General features: G+C 52.8%; 7 protein-coding genes across 7 annotated transcripts; 2 read left to right on the forward strand and 5 right to left on the reverse strand.

Moving 5' to 3' along the window:
- Window positions 1-689: 689 nt before the first annotated feature.
- Window positions 690-896, reverse strand: CABS01_09673 (uncharacterized protein; the record flags this gene model as incomplete). The annotated part of the gene is made up of 2 exons (XM_060543030.1): window positions 690-816; window positions 877-896. 2 exons carry the CDS (start codon window positions 894-896, stop codon window positions 690-692), a joined length of 147 nt encoding a protein of 48 aa, XP_060400246.1.
- Window positions 897-3,814: 2,918 nt separating this feature from the next.
- CABS01_09674 (uncharacterized protein) lies at window positions 3,815-4,130 on the reverse strand (the record flags this gene model as incomplete). The annotated part of the gene is made up of 2 exons (XM_060543031.1): window positions 3,815-4,052; window positions 4,123-4,130. 2 exons carry the CDS (start codon window positions 4,128-4,130, stop codon window positions 3,815-3,817), a joined length of 246 nt encoding a protein of 81 aa, XP_060400247.1.
- A 1,246-nt stretch (window positions 4,131-5,376) lies between these two features.
- Window positions 5,377-5,595, reverse strand: CABS01_09675 (uncharacterized protein; the record flags this gene model as incomplete). The annotated part of the gene is made up of 1 exon (XM_060543032.1): window positions 5,377-5,595. One exon carries the CDS (start codon window positions 5,593-5,595, stop codon window positions 5,377-5,379), a length of 219 nt encoding a protein of 72 aa, XP_060400248.1.
- A 542-nt stretch (window positions 5,596-6,137) lies between these two features.
- On the reverse strand, window positions 6,138-6,497 carry CABS01_09676 (uncharacterized protein; the record flags this gene model as incomplete). Its single annotated transcript, XM_060543033.1, has 1 exon — window positions 6,138-6,497. One exon carries the CDS (start codon window positions 6,495-6,497, stop codon window positions 6,138-6,140), a length of 360 nt encoding a protein of 119 aa, XP_060400249.1.
- Window positions 6,498-6,973: 476 nt separating this feature from the next.
- On the forward strand, window positions 6,974-7,279 carry CABS01_09677 (uncharacterized protein; the record flags this gene model as incomplete). The annotated part of the gene is made up of 1 exon (XM_060543034.1): window positions 6,974-7,279. The coding sequence occupies one exon, from the start codon at window positions 6,974-6,976 to the stop codon at window positions 7,277-7,279; it is 306 nt and encodes a 101-aa protein (XP_060400250.1).
- A 1,819-nt stretch (window positions 7,280-9,098) lies between these two features.
- On the forward strand, window positions 9,099-10,627 carry CABS01_09678 (uncharacterized protein; the record flags this gene model as incomplete). The annotated part of the gene is made up of 2 exons (XM_060543035.1): window positions 9,099-10,116; window positions 10,185-10,627. The coding sequence occupies 2 exons, from the start codon at window positions 9,099-9,101 to the stop codon at window positions 10,625-10,627; spliced, it is 1,461 nt and encodes a 486-aa protein (XP_060400251.1).
- Window positions 10,628-16,834: 6,207 nt separating this feature from the next.
- CABS01_09679 (uncharacterized protein) lies at window positions 16,835-17,559 on the reverse strand (the record flags this gene model as incomplete). Its single annotated transcript, XM_060543036.1, has 3 exons — window positions 16,835-17,302; window positions 17,356-17,445; window positions 17,530-17,559. The coding sequence occupies 3 exons, from the start codon at window positions 17,557-17,559 to the stop codon at window positions 16,835-16,837; spliced, it is 588 nt and encodes a 195-aa protein (XP_060400252.1).
- Window positions 17,560-19,154: the final 1,595 nt, after the last annotated feature.

The raw sequence follows: 19,154 nt of genomic DNA on the forward strand, positions 1-19,154 counted from the left end.
TCCTTCGGTTCGGTTGAAGGAGGGGATCTAGAGCCTTTACGTGCCTACTCGAGAGCCTGTCATGTCAGGCTGTCGATGCACAGCATGGTAGATTTCGCTATGAGTCTTCCACAGCTGAGGAGAAGAGCCCCCCAGAGTGCCAACGCCCTCGCCGCCGGCATCTTAGATGGGTGAGGTGAAACCGCCACCAAATTGGACAGTGGAAGGCTGAGGATGTGTGGGTGTGTCCAGCGCTGGCTTGGCGGGGTCTGACGGGTCCCAAGGCTGACGGCATTAGGGGAGATTGTGATTTGGAGATTCTTGCAGCGAGCGGGTGAATTGAACGGTCAGGGACGTGGCGTTGTCCGGCCTTGGGGATGGGGGGCAACGGCCATGCCTCGGTGTTCCGTCGTAGAAGAAGCAGAAGTGCAGGACCACCGCCCAAATCCCGGATAAGGTTGACAGACCATCCTCCGAGAGCCACGATGCCTTTTTTGGCAGTATTGCGAATGCGCCATCGAAGACTGGGCTTTGTCGTGACCGGAATAGGCGAGAAGATGGATCTCCGAGTACTGGTGGCTAAGGTAGCGGCGGGCGTAGAGTGCACCTCAGTGCAAATATTGCGAAACTGGGCTGTCGATAGTTGGGGCCAAGCTGCTGGATCGAGCCACAAGCCCAAAGTTGAAGTCAAGTCCCCCAGAGCCGCATGATTAGTGTTGAGATGCGTGGCGTCGCCCGAAGCTTGTCATGCACGTCCTGAAGAGCTTCAGTCTGGCCTGGGTCTTTGACAATAGAAAGAAGAAGTATCCGTAGGCTGTTGGCCATGGCAAGGCGGCACTTGTCCGTCACGTCGTCCGAGGCCATTTACAGCAATGGACATGGTTTGTGGGCGTTGACGGTGTTCGTCCGAGCAGCATGGATCAAGAGATGCGTACGTCCGTAAAAGACAGTGGCCTTGGGAACAAAGATGGCGGTCTGGTTGGTAGTGGGCAGATGCTTTACAGGTTGGGCGCCTTGTGCCCATCAGCGGCAATTGATGACTGTTGTGACTGCTTCACGCGCAGAATCGAGCGTTATGTTTATTCTCATGTTATCTTCCGTTTTTCGCGCATCCTCCTTCCTTTTTTCGCTCCTACCTACATTGTTGTGGTGGTGGTGGTGGTGGTGGTGGTGGTGGTAACAGGTACTCCGTACATAGCAAGTGGTGGTAGGTGGTCACTGGTGACTGCAGCAGTGCAAGTGCGGGCAGTTGTGGTCAACGTAGATGAAAAGGAAGGCCCCTGTTTCCTCGTCACCGTGTTTCAGATTAACAGTCATGGCAGGGGTTTACCTGCCTTGTAGCTCCGCACCTTCTTAGCTACCCAATGTCTTTCCTTGGGAGCTCATTCCGACTGGGTGGGCGAGCAGGGGTGTAGCTTCCAGGAAACTTCGTGGTTGTGAAGAAGGAGCAGGCACGCGGGATATATCCACACCTGCCCCCCTGTTATCACACCCTCGAGAGGATACGTACTGCACAGTCATGCAGATTGGTCTCCATTGCTATCCGAAAGGAGACTAGAGCCAATCGAGAGACGGAACCGCTCCTGCCACAAACTTCTCAGAGGGGAAAGTGCCGTCCTTGTTGATTGGTCGACATCCGATGGAAGGCGATCTGGGATCGTCCGGGCGCCATCGCATTTACAAGTGCAAAAGAGATTTGCTGGGTCCAAAGTCGAGAATCTGGATTCCAGATTCCGGTCTAGCCCAGTCCCCTAGTCCAAATACACCAACACAGAAAGGATTAGCACCACCAGAATGAAATGGCAGCACAACCACCACCACTTAACGAACGACGACTCTACTTTTGTTCAAGAGAGTATCCGTAGTACACTCTTGATATGTTTCTTGTCTTCTTTCAGCCGCTGCACATCGCTACTCAAAAGTCAGTATCTGGTCATCAACTCGAGTCCAGCACAACGGCGTAACGCACATGGCGAGAACGCGGCCATTCATTCACAGTGCAACGTGAAATGCTATTTTTACGGCAATGGTAGCCAGCCACAGTCGAACGAGCTGTTCCGCACAACTAAGCATCAGCCATGGCGTACAGAGTCACAGAGCACCGCGTGCTCCTAAACGTACGAATGCTCCGAAACTTGGCCGCCACCACCTTCCTCCATGTTGCGTAACGAGATACCCCAGAAGAGAGTTCACATCCTATTCTGGCAACTACGCCGCTGTTGGCTAGAAGAAGCATCCAATCACAAGACTGCAACTCTTTCGCCTCTGGAGTATAAACTCGATGTGTTGAGTTGAAGCAGCATGCCAAATTAGCCTGGAAATCCGGGATGGGCCTGTCGGCGTGACCTCTTGGGGGATCCTAGTCGACAAATCCACTTGCGACTGACAGGACGAGAAGCCTGACAGGTAGCAGTAACCTTCCAAGAGTTTCTCGATGGAAAGATTACATCGCTCAAGCCTAAGTGTCGTTTCCGGGGACGAGTGCTCGCGCGTTTGAGCGGCAGTGCCAGAAGTCAAATTCCTCCTCACCTAATACAGTTTCGAGGACGGGGAGAATCATGCTGTTGATCTTTCTCGGCCGTCAATGTAGCACTACCGCAGCACATATTTGATCAGGCGTGAGATATCATCTCGCTGCCTAGCCGGACTTCCCCCGATCACCAAACGTTGGCCGTTGCGCAATACAGGTTGATAACTTCGGCTTCATCTGCGCACAGTCGCCATTGTGGACCGCGCTCAGAACGCATGCAACCTCCTCTCGGTTCTCGATGCATTCGACCACCATTCCTTTTCCAGCCAGTCCCCTGTCGGAGCCGAACCAGCGTCAAAAACTAATTAGCAACGACTATCTGTACATATATGCGTCTTCTGCCTCCTTTGGCTGTAGACAATGTGATGGCGGACATGACCTGACCACCTGGTCCCGCCTCTCAGAGCCATGTAGCAAGATGCGCCTGACTGAATCGAGGCAATGCTGCGTAGAGATGGTGGAGGAGACGCTTCCTTGCCTGCCGTAGACTACCGAGGATGAGACGAGCGCCGGCGGGCGGCAGACGAGACAAGAACTTGCATCGAATAGCTGCGGCCACTTAGCCCAGACGCCGTTGGACCAGGCAGGCTTCCCGCCACCACCAAGCTATCCCATGGATGACGGAGAGAATCTTTCGGGGTTGGGATCTCTCCTTGACACCTTGTCCCGTAGAGTTAGAGCCTGGCTCTCTGAATCAACATCCATCGATAGGTTCTCAAGCAACACGCGACCCAGAGGCGCTACGGAAGCGCCCACTGAAAGACATGGTTTCTCGATTTCTACATCGGGTCTCGCCTATGTCTCGACTATATTCCCGTCCATCAGCCACACCGCTGGTATCTGGAGTGATTGCACTGCCAAATTGCCTAAGTGAGAGGACTCAACAACACCAGATGGCTTGCTCGCTGGACTCTATCTCTACACACAGCTTGAGTCCGAAGTTATGTGGCGGACTGCGCCTTCTCTGGTTACCATTGTCACACGGCTAACCGAACTAAATGATCTACCGTGCGCGGACATTGCCGTGCCTTCGAATGCCAACAAACATTGACATTGGATAATCTCCATGATGATCTCATAAGCTTACGGTACAGAGTGCCTGGTATTCTATTCAGCTGACAGGTTGTTGGATGTCAACGTCAGACTAACATCTCGCTCAATGCTGATTTCAAAAGCAATACTCATCACCTTCAAGACAATGGAGCTATGAGAAGTAGGCGTAGATAGCAGAGAACGTTTTCCATCTGAAGGCATCTTGAGATACACAACTCTTCTTGACTTGGGCACTACTCTACAATCCAAAATCTACAAGGCAGTTTTTCGCGGTTTCGTCCCAATGTACTTGCCTGCCAACATTCGCAGCAAGGTAAGGCAAAGGTAAAGAAGGTAAGCTAGGGGAGAGATGGCGCACAGGCGTAGGTACGTACCGACGTAACGTGTCCAGGTATCTCCCGAGCATCCAGAATCCTTCGGACGCACACGCCGCCCGCCCCTTGAGAGCTCGGTACGTCCTCGCCAATTACGTACCTCACTGAGGCGTCTACTGCAGTAAGGCACCTTGTCCCGTTTTCTTTCTGCCAACTACCTACGAACACCCACTCCCATCTTCTTTCGTTCCCATGGCCTCGCCCTCGGTGGCCTCCTCTCACACCAGCAACGACAGCCCGTTTTTTAATACCTCGTCAAACCAAAGAAATCCACACACACCCCTTATGGCACCTTCACACCCTCTTCTCCAGCTCTCCGCTGATTCTTGAACCATCAACTGTGGCTGGCCTCTTTTGAATCCCCCTTTGACTACGGACAGCCAACCCCACTCCAACCTGTTGCGCCGGTGCTGCTGCAGGGCTCGAGTCTGTTTACTGAAGGCTACAGTAACAAAACCTCACTGTTTCTCTTGGGCCAGAAACTTTGCTCCTACGGTCAAGGATGATGATGACATGAGGCAGACGCGGGAAGGCAAGTGTTGGAAGTAGGAGCTCCGCGCTGAACTCAAGACCTAAATCCTGGGCTCGGCATCCCATCCATCACTCAATTCACTTTCAGCAGTCAAGGTGCGTATATCCCTACCTTACGTATCACCTAGTCCCATAATCAGTAGATGAGGTCTGTGAGCTGCTGCTAAATGAAGACAAAAAGAAGCTTAGTCAATACTACACATCATCAGCGAAACCACGAAAAGCTTTATGATTCCTCGACGAGGGGGCTTTCATGTTCGAACACGCACCAGCAAACCCCCAGACGAGACAGGAGGGGGCTGGACAAAACATCAGCACGGCCAGGAGATGTATCCTTGTTCTTGTCTGCTTCAGCACGAGACCGCATCGCGTCCCATTCGCGTCTGCAGCGAAAGCGTCCAATCAGTATCTCTGGACTGAGAGCTTTGTGAGCGAACTCACTCGAACTCGCTTTCTCAGCTGACCTGCGGCCACAACCCGCTCCATCTCGTTAGTGTAAGTATCGAGCTTGAGAACACAAAAGTGAGAAACCAAGGTGCAGAGTCTAGCTGAAGCCTCGAGTAAGGTACGGCCCAGGCCAAAAACGGTTGATATCAAGCTTTGGGGAAGTGTAGGTATTGTCCCCGAGTTTCCTGATATCGACCTCGTTGTATCTCTCTGTCAACCTTCCCCGCGCTTTGGCAGCTTCTCCTCTTTCTTTCCTTCTGTCATATGGGTGATGGTGTCGTCAACTCATCATCAGGATCGACCCTGCGCCTCTGGTCGAACTCTGCTCACACACTTCTGCATCTGTCTGCTGCCTCCAAGATGCGTACCAGGTTATCCCTGTTGGCGACGGATGTTGAACTGCATTCAAACAGAACACGGCGGCACTCGCACGCGTACACGGTTTCCCGACGACGACACCCCTCAATCACCTACCCACTTTGGGAAGCTAGGCGAAGCTACAATGCTTACCCACCGACGGCAGCTCCTGGCGGAGTCTCTATACATAATCAGGTCACAAAGCTGCATGCCAAGCACGAGGGCGCGGAGAATTATCAGAGGACCAGGGGACAAAGATGACTGTGTGCGATGCAAGCCAGAAACACATTGCGCAGTCAGAAGAGGGAATTGCAGCAGCCTCATCGGCGGTGGCAGCGTCAACACTCAGCAAATGGACGACAATATCAAGGCCAAGGTCCGAAAATCTCATGTCCCGGCTTGTCCTGCCCTACGCTCACTCGAGCCGGCTTGCCAGCCCCCCCCCCCCCCCCCCCCCCCCCCCCCCCCCCCCCCCCCCCCCCCCCCCCCCCCCCCCTCCCCCCCCCCCCCCGCCCCCCCCGCGCCTCCCGCCGCTGCCCCGCCCTCCCCCCTCCGCCCCCCCCCTTCTGGCCCCCCCCCCCCCCCCCCCCCCCCCCCCCCTGGTGGCCATACGCAGCGCTGCTTATGCATTGTCTTGTGTGTCGTGCGCATCCTGTCAGTGAGGGTGGCTTGCGCCTTGCCACCGGATACTGGTCTCCTCTTGTTCTCGTCTCGCTTCGACGATACCGCAGTCCAACCCCCGCTCTTGCTCTTTAGCTCGTATTAGAGCCTAGTACGGATACTGTAGGTATGCGGTTACGGTTGATTTTTCTCCATCTATTTCTTTTGGATACACAAGCCGTGGGTGTTGGGTCACGGTACAGCCCCTAGAGCTGTGGTAATGATTGGGTTAAAACTTCTACTTGTAGCTGACAGTAACACGAAGCCGATACTGTCGCGGGAAGTACTGATACAAAACACCAGCTCAAGGTTGACTGGGAATAGGTGCTGGCCGATTGAAAGATGTCGGGATCCTCGACAATGGTGACTCCAAGCCAAACCACCATGCAGCCTTTTCTGGTTCTGGGAGAGGGATCGGTAGATTTTCTTACATCACTTCTCGCCCCCAACTTCCGATTTCCAACTGTCTTTGCTGCAGCATCCATCATCCGGCATCCTGGCCTTCTAGCATCTAGCATCCACAGACAGCACACCCACATCCACATCCCACATCCCTCGTTCCTCATTCCTCATTCCTCGTTCGCCTCTGCCGTCAGTTCATCTTGAAGTCTGATTCTACGCCAGTGTGGGATTTCCCCATCTTGGCCCAATGCTGACTAGCCGCCTTCGCCACAGTTCCTGGGTTTGCACCCCCCTCATATCCCCATCCCCCCCCCCCCCCCCCCCCCTTGGCCCTTGCCGGGATTCTGGGAGTGGGAGGAGTCCCTGTGGGCGTGGGCGTGCAAGCACCCCCTCGCGCCACTTGATCTGTGGGCTGGGACCGCGGACTGGACTGGGCTGGGCTTGGACACAAACAACGCGCACCCCCCTGTGCTCATCCCCCTCCATGTGTCATCTCTTCTGATACGCGCTGGTTGTAAATGAAATAAACCAGGCTCACTGTCATTCTCCACCACAGGCAACGCACCTTGACCACCATCCATTCCGCACCGAGCCTTATCCTGAACTATCCGTAAACGGCCGGGCCATCTCCTAGACTCGTATGCCTCTCTCTGTCCTTTGCTTTCCCCTACTATCCGCACTTATCACTTTGTGGGTGGTGCTTGCGATTCAAATTTGCCAGGAGAGTTGGAGACTTCCTGGGTGTCTCCTGAGTATCCGTAGGAACTCTACGGCCTTGGATGGACCTGGGCATCCATACTATGATTCCTGCACGCCTCGTCGAATCAGCTGGGCCTTGCTGGAGTGGTTCATCTCCTTTCCCGCGTCTCCATCCAGCATCTGCATCTGCATCAGTATCCGCACCTGCAACCCCCGGCCGGGGTTCCTTGGGAAAGGGAAATGGTGAAATAACGAAAGAGGGAGACAGACACGCGCACACACGCAGGACTACACTACTACTATGTAGTGTACTCTGTTGAGAGGAGGAACCTACACCACACACACACACACATTGCAGATTTCCATATCCAGGCACTTGCACATTGCACTTTTACAGGACACACCCCCGTCACTCTTCCCGCTCGTGGGCCCGCGGATTCCCAAAGAACAGAAGCCGTTCAATGCCTGCCTGCCTGCCCCCTCCATGACCATGACCATGATCCATCCTCATCCTCCCAGAAACCACATATTACAATACCCACAGTTACGCCCTGGCTCTCGTTACTACTCCAGCAATGCATCGGCACATCGTCAGCACCTGGCGCTTTGATTCATACCATATCCTTCCGTGGAGGTTTCGAGGCTCCGGAGATCTACAGTACAGGTCAACAGGAAGGGACGTTGGGGGTCAGTGTCACTTTCAAGTTCTGGCTTAGTCTAGACTGTGATCCCGCCTCGAGTACGTACGGATACTCCGTATCTGTATCCGTACTTCGATCCCACGATGCGAGTTGTCCGTCCATCAGCCTTGCTTGCTGTGCCAACCCAGAACAGCACTCTCAGCCCTTCCCAATCTTGCCTTACGTGGTCGGCACTAAATACGTCTTCGTGTCTAAATGAGGCTGGGCCCGTTCGTGGAGCTGGGTCCATCACCGTACGCCCCGCCCTTGGTCTGTACTACGAATCCCGATATGGATGGAGACAGTACAGGATTGCGAGGTAAGGTATCTGAGACTGGGAGAGACGAGGGCGAGGACGATGGATGATGAGCCCTCGCGTGCCATGGTATGTAATACCTCTGCTTTCCTTGACCTGGGCTCGCTTTTCCCTCGCTATCCACTAAGTATTCGTACACACCTATCCGTACAACGGCATCGTTGCTAGCTGGTCTGTTCCTTGCAAGCTGCCGTCCCTTACTAGTCCCAGCTGGGCACGGAGTTGCCTCTCATTCTCTCTCTCAAGGCCCTGGGGCTCGGGTCCAGGTCTGGGTCTAGGTCTCTGGACCTCTGGGTCTCCGGGTCCCTCTCGTCCTTTGGGAAAGGAAAGTGAAGTACTCCGTACCTCAGACTACTACCTATGTGCCTACCTTGCGGGTAGAAGCTGCTGGTGTTGCCGCTTGTGCTGGTGCTGGTGCTGGTGCTGGTGCTGGTGGGTGGGAGTCTGAGAAAAAATACGTACCCCCCTCTCGGGCGTGAAATGGAAAGAGAGGTGTCCAGGGCAGATGAAGGTAGGTGTGTATGTACATAGTACTCCTCGGTACGGAGTACGGCGTGTGGTGTCTGTGAGGTGGTGTCTGTCCCTTTCCCTTCCCAGTCCAACCCAAGTCTCTTTCCCAACTTGGAGCTGGCCGCCCTTCCAGCTTCGCGCCTGTAAAAAAGGTTATTTCCACCACCTGCACCCCCCATACCTTCATTTGTTCTTTCCTACCTTTTACCTCACCTCTCGCCTCGGGTTTTTTCTTCAACCTTTCTTCACCTGTCTTCCTTCCACCCATCTTCATCTTGACTGGCCAGCCAGCAGCTTTTTTCCTCACTTTTCCACTTCTTGACCTTCCTTCAAACTCCCCTTTGTCTCAATTTCTTCTCCGACTGCTCGCTGCCTTCTTCTTCTTCACCAGCAGCTTGAGCTTCAACTTCACTTTCTTGACTCGACACGATTCCATACACAACAACCCGAGGAAACAAAACAAAAAAACACACATCAACCCCAGAAACAAAATCAGCCACCCATGTTGTCTGATTTCAACTTCAACAACTTTTGAAAACACCTGGAGCACATGAGTATACATGACCATGCTCACAGTTAAGCAGCCAACACACTACGGCTACAAGTCCGTCCATGACCTACCTACTCCGCCCTCGACATCCCGACCCTCGCCTCCCTTGGCTTACCAAGACCACCCTTCGCACAAGTTGCTGCCGTCCATTCCCCGTAGTCACAGTCCAGCTGGCCAGCCTATGTCGGCACATCATCGTGGCCTGCCTCCCCCGGCGGCCATGACTTTGCCGCCCCAGCCGCCTCACGCAAGCTCGGCTCCTCCTCCGCCACCTCCGGCGCCCCAATCCATCGGCCAAGCTCAATCTAGCCATGGCCACCTGATGGGTCAGCTGCCCGGACCGCCGCCGCAGTGGCAAGGCGCCGAGGATTCCATGAGGAGCTGGCTGGCAGCAAAGACAGAAGAGGAGCGCAGGAGACAGGAGGAAGAGAAGACGAGGCAAGAGACTCTGCGCCTAGAGCAACGGCGCATCGAGGCCGACATGCTACGAACCTCGTTGAGCGGCGGAATCCCCCCGCCCATCGTTCCTCTCGTCTTTGCCGGAATGGGAGGCGGTGTTCCTCCTGCGGCTCTGGAATGGGCACAGCAATTTCTCGCTCAGCAGGGACAGCCTCAGCACCCCCAGCTGCTGCCGTCCCAAGGTCCTCTTTCTCCTGAGCATCGCCGCGATTCTCAGTCCCAGCCCTACGGTCAATATGCGGGCGTCCCTTCGACGCCGAGCTCCGCCCCCGGACCTCACGGATTCCCCGCCTACCCGGGCTCTCCCCAGCGGGGAAGGGCAACGACTTTGTCCTCGACTGGCTCGGTGTCCCGGCCACTGGGATCTAGTAACCTTCCGAGCCTCAACACGAACGTCCCTCATTCTGGCCCACCAGGCCCGTCGGCACTGCAGAGCCACCAGCACGCAGCAGCGCAGTCTGCGCAGTCTCAACAAGAGGCCCAGCCGAGCCCGTCCATCTACTTTCATCACTGGCACCCGCCGACATCCCAAGCCGGAGGTGGCTCTACTCAGCCTGCGACACCCTCCGGTGCGTCCAGCAAGACCAAACGAAAGAGAGAGTCGCTTTAGGCTAACCTTGGCTGGTGTGGCCGTTAGGGGAGTCTCCTAGGAACAAGCGCAAGGCCACAGGCCCGCAGCCAGCCCCTCCACCGCCAAGTCAACATCAACGCTTGCGGTCGCCTCCTTTCCACGGTGGATCAGCGCTTGAGAACCCCCCGCCGGGGCGAAGACGCGGGCATACACGACAGCGTAGCGATCTTTCGTCGTACCGGCCGACGGGTCGTGGCCGAGGTGAGAGTTTCGGGACGCCTCGAGGCATGTCTCCTCAAGTCGCAAGCTTCAGCACGGCCCCGGAATACGGTAGCGCCAGTTCGGTTTCTGCTCAGCAACAGCAACAGCAGCAAGCACCAAGGAGTGTCGGTGGACATTCGGTATCATCCTTGTTGTCCGAAGAGCCATCGCACGCAGCTCAGTACGGGCCGACGCCAACGGAAGCTTATCAAGGGCAGGGCGAGGAGCGACGACGATCGCCGTTGTGAGGGGTGAACGGACGAGACGGACGCGTGGGGTCGCAGGATCAGCAGCCATGCGACAGGCAGCACTGATTGAAATTTGGCTCGGGCCAATTTTACGACTTGTTTCAGCCATACCATCACGGCGAAATTTCGCGAAACGAGATGCATGAGTACGACATTTTCTTCCGAATTTTTCGCTTCTATTGGATTCATTCCGCCACGTTATTTTTCGGCCTTTCCAACCCTCATGGCTGGAAACAGCGCGGGGGGCGTGAAAAGCCGACACAGCATTCGACGGCGACTTCAGATTGCCGTCGATGACTTCGATTTCACAGAGAGAGAGAGGCATGGATTTCTCCTCCCAGCTTGACGCCTTTCCAGAAGATCTGGAACCGGAGGCGCGCATTCTTCACTTCTTCAAAAGGCATGCACGGGTCACGGCACTTCTTCATTTCTTTCTATTCTTTCTTCTTCTTTTAGGCGGGCGGGTACATCCATAGCCGACAAGCCTCGGGTTTTACATGGATTCAATTTTTCTGCTTCTCTTTCTTCCCACACCTGGTGTTTTGATGTGTATGGTACTGTCAACACTGCATTTTTTTGTTTGGGTGTACCTATAGCTGTCGGGTGTGGTGAAATCATCAACGGCCGGCCAAAATCCACCTGCGAGGTGAGACTCATCAAGGGGGTTTGGTGAGAGCATTAAGACTCAGGTTGGAGTTATTTCATTTTTCGACTTCTCGATTTGGACAAGTTTTTCTCGAAATGGAAGGGTGGACTTTGGCAATATCTTCACTCTTGTTGGCTTCTTGAAATCTAGGGCTGGCTTCTTTTGGGCAATCTTACATGTATCATGATACCCTGCAGAAAAGACAAAAAACAAGACAAGACGCATTTTTGCAGAGACGGACAGACGTGTTTCAACCCCTTGGAGATTGATACCTTATCTCGCTTGTTTGATTATTGCGCGTTGGGGGTGTGGGAAGCCCGGAGGGGTGATTTGGGTAGGGGGCCGGGAACCAGGGTAATTAGATGACGCCCTGCACCGAGTTATCCTAGGTATTACCCCTCTTCTCTTCTCTCACTCTCTCGCCATTTCGTGGCTTGACCCCCCTTGCCGGCCGGAAATGGCCAAAGGCCAGGACAATGATGAAGGAAGATTGAGAAAGTGTGATGAAAAGTCACTCACCAGCTTCGGACGTTGCATTACCTACCTAAGCACCTGGGCCACTAGGCACTGGGTCGACATGGCGCGCGACCAAACTTCATCACTTGAGTGGGAGTGTGCTGCACTAACGCTGAGAAGGGATGACGATGGTATAGCAAAGCTGGATTAAGCTCGGGGCGGGAGATTAGCATCCCCTCCGCGATGGAGATGAGGAGTGGAGAATCTTGGCTTCTTTTCGTTTTTTTTTTTTCGTTTTTTTTTTCCTTAGGTGCCCGGGCGTCTGTCTTCTTTTTTTTTCCCTCAGTGGTAATGGGTAATCATGGCCCGCGCTCTTTTTGCATCTCGGTGGGGCCTAGCTGCCGGGCGAGCCCCGTCCGCCGCCGCCCTTCCGCCCGTCGCCCGCCGCCGTGGGTGGCCATGGGCCATTGCCCGTGCCGGGTGCCCGGACCTCGAGGTTGCGTCGACGTCGGTAATGAGAGTTTCGCTCCCTTTTTTTTTTTTTTTTTTTTAATCCCACAATGTTGGTTGCGTTGGGGGTGGGTTTTGTGCCTGGCATCCCATCCCGATCTGGTCAAGGTCAAGATGCACACCCGAGGCAAGTCTAAGCCTGTATAGGTGCGGATTTTCTCAAGTTCTGTCTGGGCGAACATGTTGTTGGATATTGGGACGATTGGGGATGATTGACGTCTGTTTTTTTTGTTGGTTTGGTGTTTTTCTGTACGCGCGGATCGGGTTGGGGACAGTGCGTCTCGAAACCGGGTGACTGGATGAGTATGTGCCGCACGGGGGCGCTCAACCGCGTCGTTGGCATTGGTCCAGCCGATTCAGCGTCCGGCTTCTTTGTTGAATCGATGTTCATCCGCGCTGACTTCAACTACGGGTAGCTGATATTCTTTTGGTGATTTAGCTTGCCTGCTCTCAACGTGGAAAAGGCAATGAGGCAATGAAGAGCACCGTTGCCAGGAACGATGCACACGCGGGAAGGTAGCCAGTAATTTAGGATACAAGTGTTTAGCGCTATGTGAGGTACCTAAGGTAGGTATACTTAGGCGGGGCAAGTGACTTTTTACGCAGGACAGGTCCCAATTCTGATTCAACCCGAAACAATGGCAGGTATTCGCTTCCATTCCGTGAGTCCGTCCCGGATGGGGGTAGGTAGCACGGGGGCATGAACCACCAGCATGACAGGTACCTCGAGAGAAAAAAAGAATGGCCCGCCAGCCCTGACTTTGACGCAAGTCTAATTCATTGTCCGTAGCTTCGTTTCGTTTTGTTTTTCTTCATGTCTCTCTACTCTCGACTTGACATGTCAGAGAGATCTCCATTCGTCGAATCGTCACTCCTCCTGGCGGGGAGGAATGTGGGCATTTGTTTTGGATTTCACCGTCAGCGTTCGAGACCATTTTGGGCGTGGGCAACGAACTCACTAGGCTGTGGGCTTGATTTCCTGATTGGGATCCTGACCGGTCCTGGCGGTGCTACCAGGTTTACGAGCGTACGAATGCGTACTTGGGTATGAATGGGGTTGCCCTTTCTTCTGTACGCAGTAAGTGGCAATTCCCCGTCTCGCCTGCGGACATCTTCTCTTTTACGCTTGGGGTCGACAATGACATTTGCGGTATTGTTTGTTTGTTGAATATGAGGCAAGGGGGTAACGGAATTTGTACAACAGGTGGGCAGGCATGGGCATGGAAGAGCTGAGAGAGGGGCGTAGCCTCCCAAATGCGTGTTTGTCTGTACCTAATCCGTACAATACCGGTGGCTGGGCATGGGTTCATCGTTAGGCGTACGAATACGTACGTCTGGAAAGGGACGCGTTTGCACAAAGGCGTAATCATGTCAGAACGAAGATGAAGGTCCCGGGATATGGAAATGGGATGGCATGCGAAACCTGATACTAGTTCATCAAGGAACCCGCGGGCCGTTATCTCTTCGTTTGGGCGTCGTCGAATCAGCTTCGGCTTGGCTTGGCTTGACTACCTGACCGAAAGTGTATATCTCGGCTATTGCAGGAGAGAAGGGGGCATTCGTACGGATAGCTGAGGTTCGTCTTAATGATCCGCCACATATAGGGCTGCCCTGTGCCGGCCGGTGGTGATGGCGCGGCGCGCACGGATATGGGTTCAAGCGTTGTGGGGGGTGAGGTGCAAGCTACTCAGGCGGGGAGCCTCGGGACGGGGGGGCCGTGTTGAGACCCGAAATCCAGAGCGCCGGCCGGCGTCCGTGGCGTTTTTTTTTTGTTTTTTTATGAGTGCTACAGAATTGGACTCATTGCCTGTGCGTTTCGCGCGTCTGTTTTTGTTGGCGCTTAACCAAAGTGAGTTTGCTGCGTTGCGGTCAAAGACGTGAGCAAATTGCTTGGACGGCACATTAGATCCAGTGAGTAGTAGGGAGTAGTCTTTCTAACCTTGATATCTTGGAATCCTAAACTTGGCTAGATGGAATGACTCGATTCAATACTACCCGGCGTGACATCTCAGGCGCTCTTGACTCGGTTTTGTCTGAGTTGCCAGTGAGGTCCGGCGATGCCATAGCGTCAACAATCACGACAGAGTCATTTGCAACGCCTAGGTTGAAGCTCGCCATCTGTTCTCCACGTCCATGCAGCCAGCGTCCTTCACTCCGCCCTTCGATGGTGAAGCCTCTTTCATTGACGCATCATTTGGGGGGCTCGGGAGTCTGGGGGGCCACCATGCAGGGACGATCAACGATCCAGATTGGCAGATACTACCCTCAAAGGCGACCGGCCGCCTCTATCAACCCGGTTCTGGAAAATCATCCGTCGAATGCAACTTTGCAAGTTTTACCGACCTGTCAGGACTCGGGATTGCCCATCCACGAACGGATTGCGGAGTACGGAGTACACGGTACAAGAAACCTGATGTCGGAGCAAGTGGGGTTTCCTCTCCCAACGCTGGAGTCTTGGAAGTTGGAGATGGACTCTTGCTGATCTTTCCCCTTATCGAAACGGGAAGACGCATCTTATCAAGGAAATCAACGACCGAATTCCGGTTTTCTCAACATCATACGATATTACCCCAGTGCCAGGATATTTAAAGTATCCAGCCAGCCATGGAGGCTTGCAAGATCTGAGCACATACCAGCGGACAGATCGGGGAAGCAAGCAAGTGGGAGGCGGAATAGGATGCCGGTCCACACACGTGGCCGCCTTTTTATTACCACTGCCATTCTCATTGGCATCGCCATATGCTCTCTGAGGCGCATGTTCTACGGAATATACAGAGAACATGACATGAGAATAGTGGCAGTGGCAGTAGCAGTCACAGAAATTCCAGAAGTAGAGTGGAGATAACGTAGACCGGCAACCTATCTTGTTACCCACTTGGCAAGGCTAGGGGTACACCGTACACAGGAGCGCCTCTTTTGTCCTCGGGGGCCACGTGAAATTGGTAGGACAGCCGCCACCGAGTTGGGTTTGGATCTTGCTTGGAACTAATTTGCGGACATTTGCGATTTGCACGGAATTCACAGCTGTTCGACCAGATTGCTGCCTCGCCGTCTCGGATATTGAGGTGACATCGTTCACTGGGCATGGCGGTTAGGGGTAGGTAACGACATATCGGCAACCGGAGCAATCGACATGGGTAGTCTATATGCAAAGTGCCGGAGCATGCCTTGGTAATGAGGATGATATCAAGACAATGGAGACAATGAATACTTGACTACTTCCAATCTAGTTGAGGTCGTTGCAATTGTTAGCATGATTTAGAGCCACGTGCTCAGTGTAGGTCGTAAAAGACCCTATGAGTATGGATGAAATCTAGCTGATTAGTACATAGCACATTACGTCGTTCTACTTTATCTGATATTCTCAATGAGATCTCTCATATAGATGTATTAGGGTCGTGCTAGTTTCTCTGTAACTCTTTTGAATTATGCTCGTGATCTGTCAGGCCATTGTCCTGTTATCCAATACTTCTTAACATTCTCACGCGTCATGGGGAAAGCAGCGTGAACAAGAGGCAACTCTCCAAAGACATCTCGACCTTTCCAGATCACTCTCTATTGATGGAGCAGTCGATTCAGACTACCTCGCTCTGGAACTGGTACGAAATAAGGTCATGTAGGTCTAGAGACGTGGTGTGGGCCGTGATCTGTCTGGACTAACAAGCCAGAGTGCCTTGATATGAGCCACATGCTCAACCCAATTCTTGAAGAATTAAATACGACATTGAACCATAAGCAGTAAGAATGATAAAGCACCTACAAGAAAGCGTGTCTCCCGAGCTTGGGCAAGACTCGTGATGCGTGGCTGCTGTCCTGTTGTGAAAATATAGTCAACTTCGGCCTCACCTCCTGTCACATACGACCATACCCATTGGAAAACTCGGGATCCCGTCCGCTCTCCCATAGATAAGCCAATGAGGGCCGGATTAGTAGTTGGGTCGGTGACGACCAGCGAATACCTGGTGTTGTATGTTTTTGATTCCTTTTTGATGTTTTCGTAGTGGTGGGTGACGATGCCGTAACGATGGGAGTCAGGCATTTTGTTTGTGGTGGACCTACAGCTTGTGCTAACCTCGAACAGGTACTGCGAGGTATGATCAAGTGTTTTGTCGGAGTAGGTTCCTATCAAAGAGAGGAAGCGGAAGAAGGAGGCAAGGTTTTTGGAGTCCTTCGTCCTGCGCCTGGATTTGCATGGTGCACTTTATCGTGATGACTAGGGACTGCAGAATGCAGATAGATACAATGGCCAAAGGGTTAAATACGAAAAGGAGTTGTTTTTACCAAGTTCATTCACTAAATCCAGGAACTGTGATCCGGCGTCTTTGTTTCTCAGTTGCTATTCCAGGAGAGGGTTTGACAACCATATCTAAATTATCTGTACATTTGCAAACGAAAACTCGATTCTTACGCCGTCTTTGAAACAGAGTAAGGCGTGAACTATATACAGGAACCATGTTACGAACACATACAAAAGAGTATCCTTGAGCCAGTGCAAGTGTCGTTGCCCTGCGTCGATAACGTGATGAATCCTCTCTGGTGGCTATTTTCAACATAGTTTTCATAACTATTTCGGCCACCTGTTTTCATTAAACTGATCAAGAGCCAAACGACAGCATGACTAACAAGAACTGTACTAAACTTGGCTGCACATAATCCCCCAATTCATCAGCCTGTATCGCCTTGTCATCTGCCCAGTACTCATCCCCATTACCCCTACAATTATTCCTCATACAATACGAGGTATTCTTCCCATCATCCGCATTTGGCGCCGTGATCTTGTATACGCCCCAATTGGGCTTGGAGCTCCCGCACCCCGACATCTCCCAGTCCTGGACATCGTACTCGGTATGCGCAAGCGACCACCACACGCAGAGCGACTGGTTCTCCGTGCCTTCTTGGTTGCTGCAGGCCTTCGTCACACCTGTGGTGATGGCCTCGGAGACGGCGAAGCCGGCGCTGAAGAAGCCTCGCGGGTCGGCGATAGAGGCGTTCCATTCAATGGTGTAGGTCTCGCTATGCTCCTTTTCGATGCTGCATGGGCCGTCGGTGCACTTGTGTGTAGTCTGACACGTTGGTTAGAAGCTGGCAGTTTCGAAAGCTTTCAAATCTCACTCACGGTCACTTGCTTGTGTAGGAACTTCTTCTTAGGGTTCCCGTCGCCGTGCTTCAGGGTTATGATGTAGGGAATACAAGGAATGGGTGTGACCTGTCGCCCTTAGGGCTCGAAGGCGACGTCGTTGAGATGGCTGGAGTCGTCAAGGGGAGCCGCTGATGCTGTAGCTGCAAGTACCAGGGCGAGGAAATGGATGTTCTGGAGCATCTTGGAAGGTGTAGCGGTTACTTTGATATCTAAGGAAACTTCGTCTTGGGCGTGTGTGCGTATTGTGATTGATACGGAGAACAATCTAGAGGGTATCGACTCTGGTTCTTACAGCTCAATTTTGACGCGTTCAAATTGACGATTCTTGAGATCTGTACGATCGATCATCTTTCATGGCCAGGCTGTCAGCACTACTACGAGATCCAGCTTGGCAAGTTTGTAGATCAAAGCTGACAGTGATTCGGCCCCGTGTCCCGCCTTCCTCGTCGGTTTAGGAAACAGTACGTTACAAGCCGCCTCGATGCCTGTTATGTGAGACCATTTGACACCATGACGCCTAGTTGATGTGAGATTTTGATCTTGAACTGACGGAGGGAAAAAATGGAGATCTAGTTGCGAGAGAATCGAAAGCTGACATTCCAAAGAAATGACTACCGTCTGGACGCATCATAATGTTCCTTTACTGCCGTCAGCCCAAACCATAGCCTGCTTTGTTCATCGTTGATCGTACTGACTTGGCGAACTCCTCAAAAACACGGCCACTATAGGATCTCGAAAGCTCACTGCATCCTTCTGTGTACCTCTAGCCATGGCATCTTGCTAAAGTTCAGCCCCATCCAAGTCATCGCTGCACCTGCAACCGCCACACGATTGTCACACACATTCATCACGATTGATCGTGGCTCGGATCAGTCAGTGTTGGTATACACACCAATAGTGCAATAGCATCTCATCTGGTACGAAGTTGAATGGCTCATGTAGTATAGCGAGCGAGATAGGATATGGGAAAAGGGGGTAATGGAATTATCTCAACAATTCCTCCAAGGTGGGAGTATTTGGGCAGGGCTGTTTGTGCGGGCCGTATCAATCTTCGGTATCCGACTGTTCTGCCGATTACTCTCTGCTCAAATAGCTAAGCTCACATGTCTCTAACCTGACTCTTAACTAAGCTGTGATGAGAGGTTCAATATGACATAGCCAGGACCAAACTGACATCGTGAGGGATTACTGAATTTCAAACTCTTCACGTATTTCCAAAAGACAAACGAAAACGAAACATCTGTGCAGTGTCAAAGACCACAGCAAGCTGAGATCTCATGTCCTTCTTCACTCAGGGCGGGCTCGGTATTAACAGCTATACCGGCAAGGAATGGGGGAACTGACAGACACACGTTAAGATGAAGATTGGACAAGCGCAGACAGCCTGCCGTGATTTATCCCGTCTTTTTCGGGGAGGCCTCAATTTCGGCTGCATGTGTATTCTTACAGTCACTGCGTCAACACTGGTGGGTATGGTATAATTACCAAGGACGAAGACAAGAAGGCCTAGCGAGGCCTAGAAGGCAGATAGCCAGGTGGGATGAAGCAAAACTTGATCCAGACTTGACCGTGTCTTCAAAGATGGAAGGCATTTGGCATAGCTAAAGTAGACACTGAGAAGATGTCGGGAGCAACAATTACTTGACTAATACATTATATATTGATTTGATGCTGTATATGAAGTTGGCACCAGGCTATTGTATGGCATAAAGGGTATTTGAAAAACTCGTGCTGCGGATCCATTCCTCTCGCATCGCTTTTTTGGTGGCGCTCCC

This window comes from Colletotrichum abscissum (genome assembly GCF_030869225.1).
Source record: "Colletotrichum abscissum strain IMI 504890 chromosome Unknown Scaffold_23.1, whole genome shotgun sequence".
Lineage (NCBI taxonomy): Eukaryota > Fungi > Ascomycota > Sordariomycetes > Glomerellales > Glomerellaceae > Colletotrichum > Colletotrichum abscissum.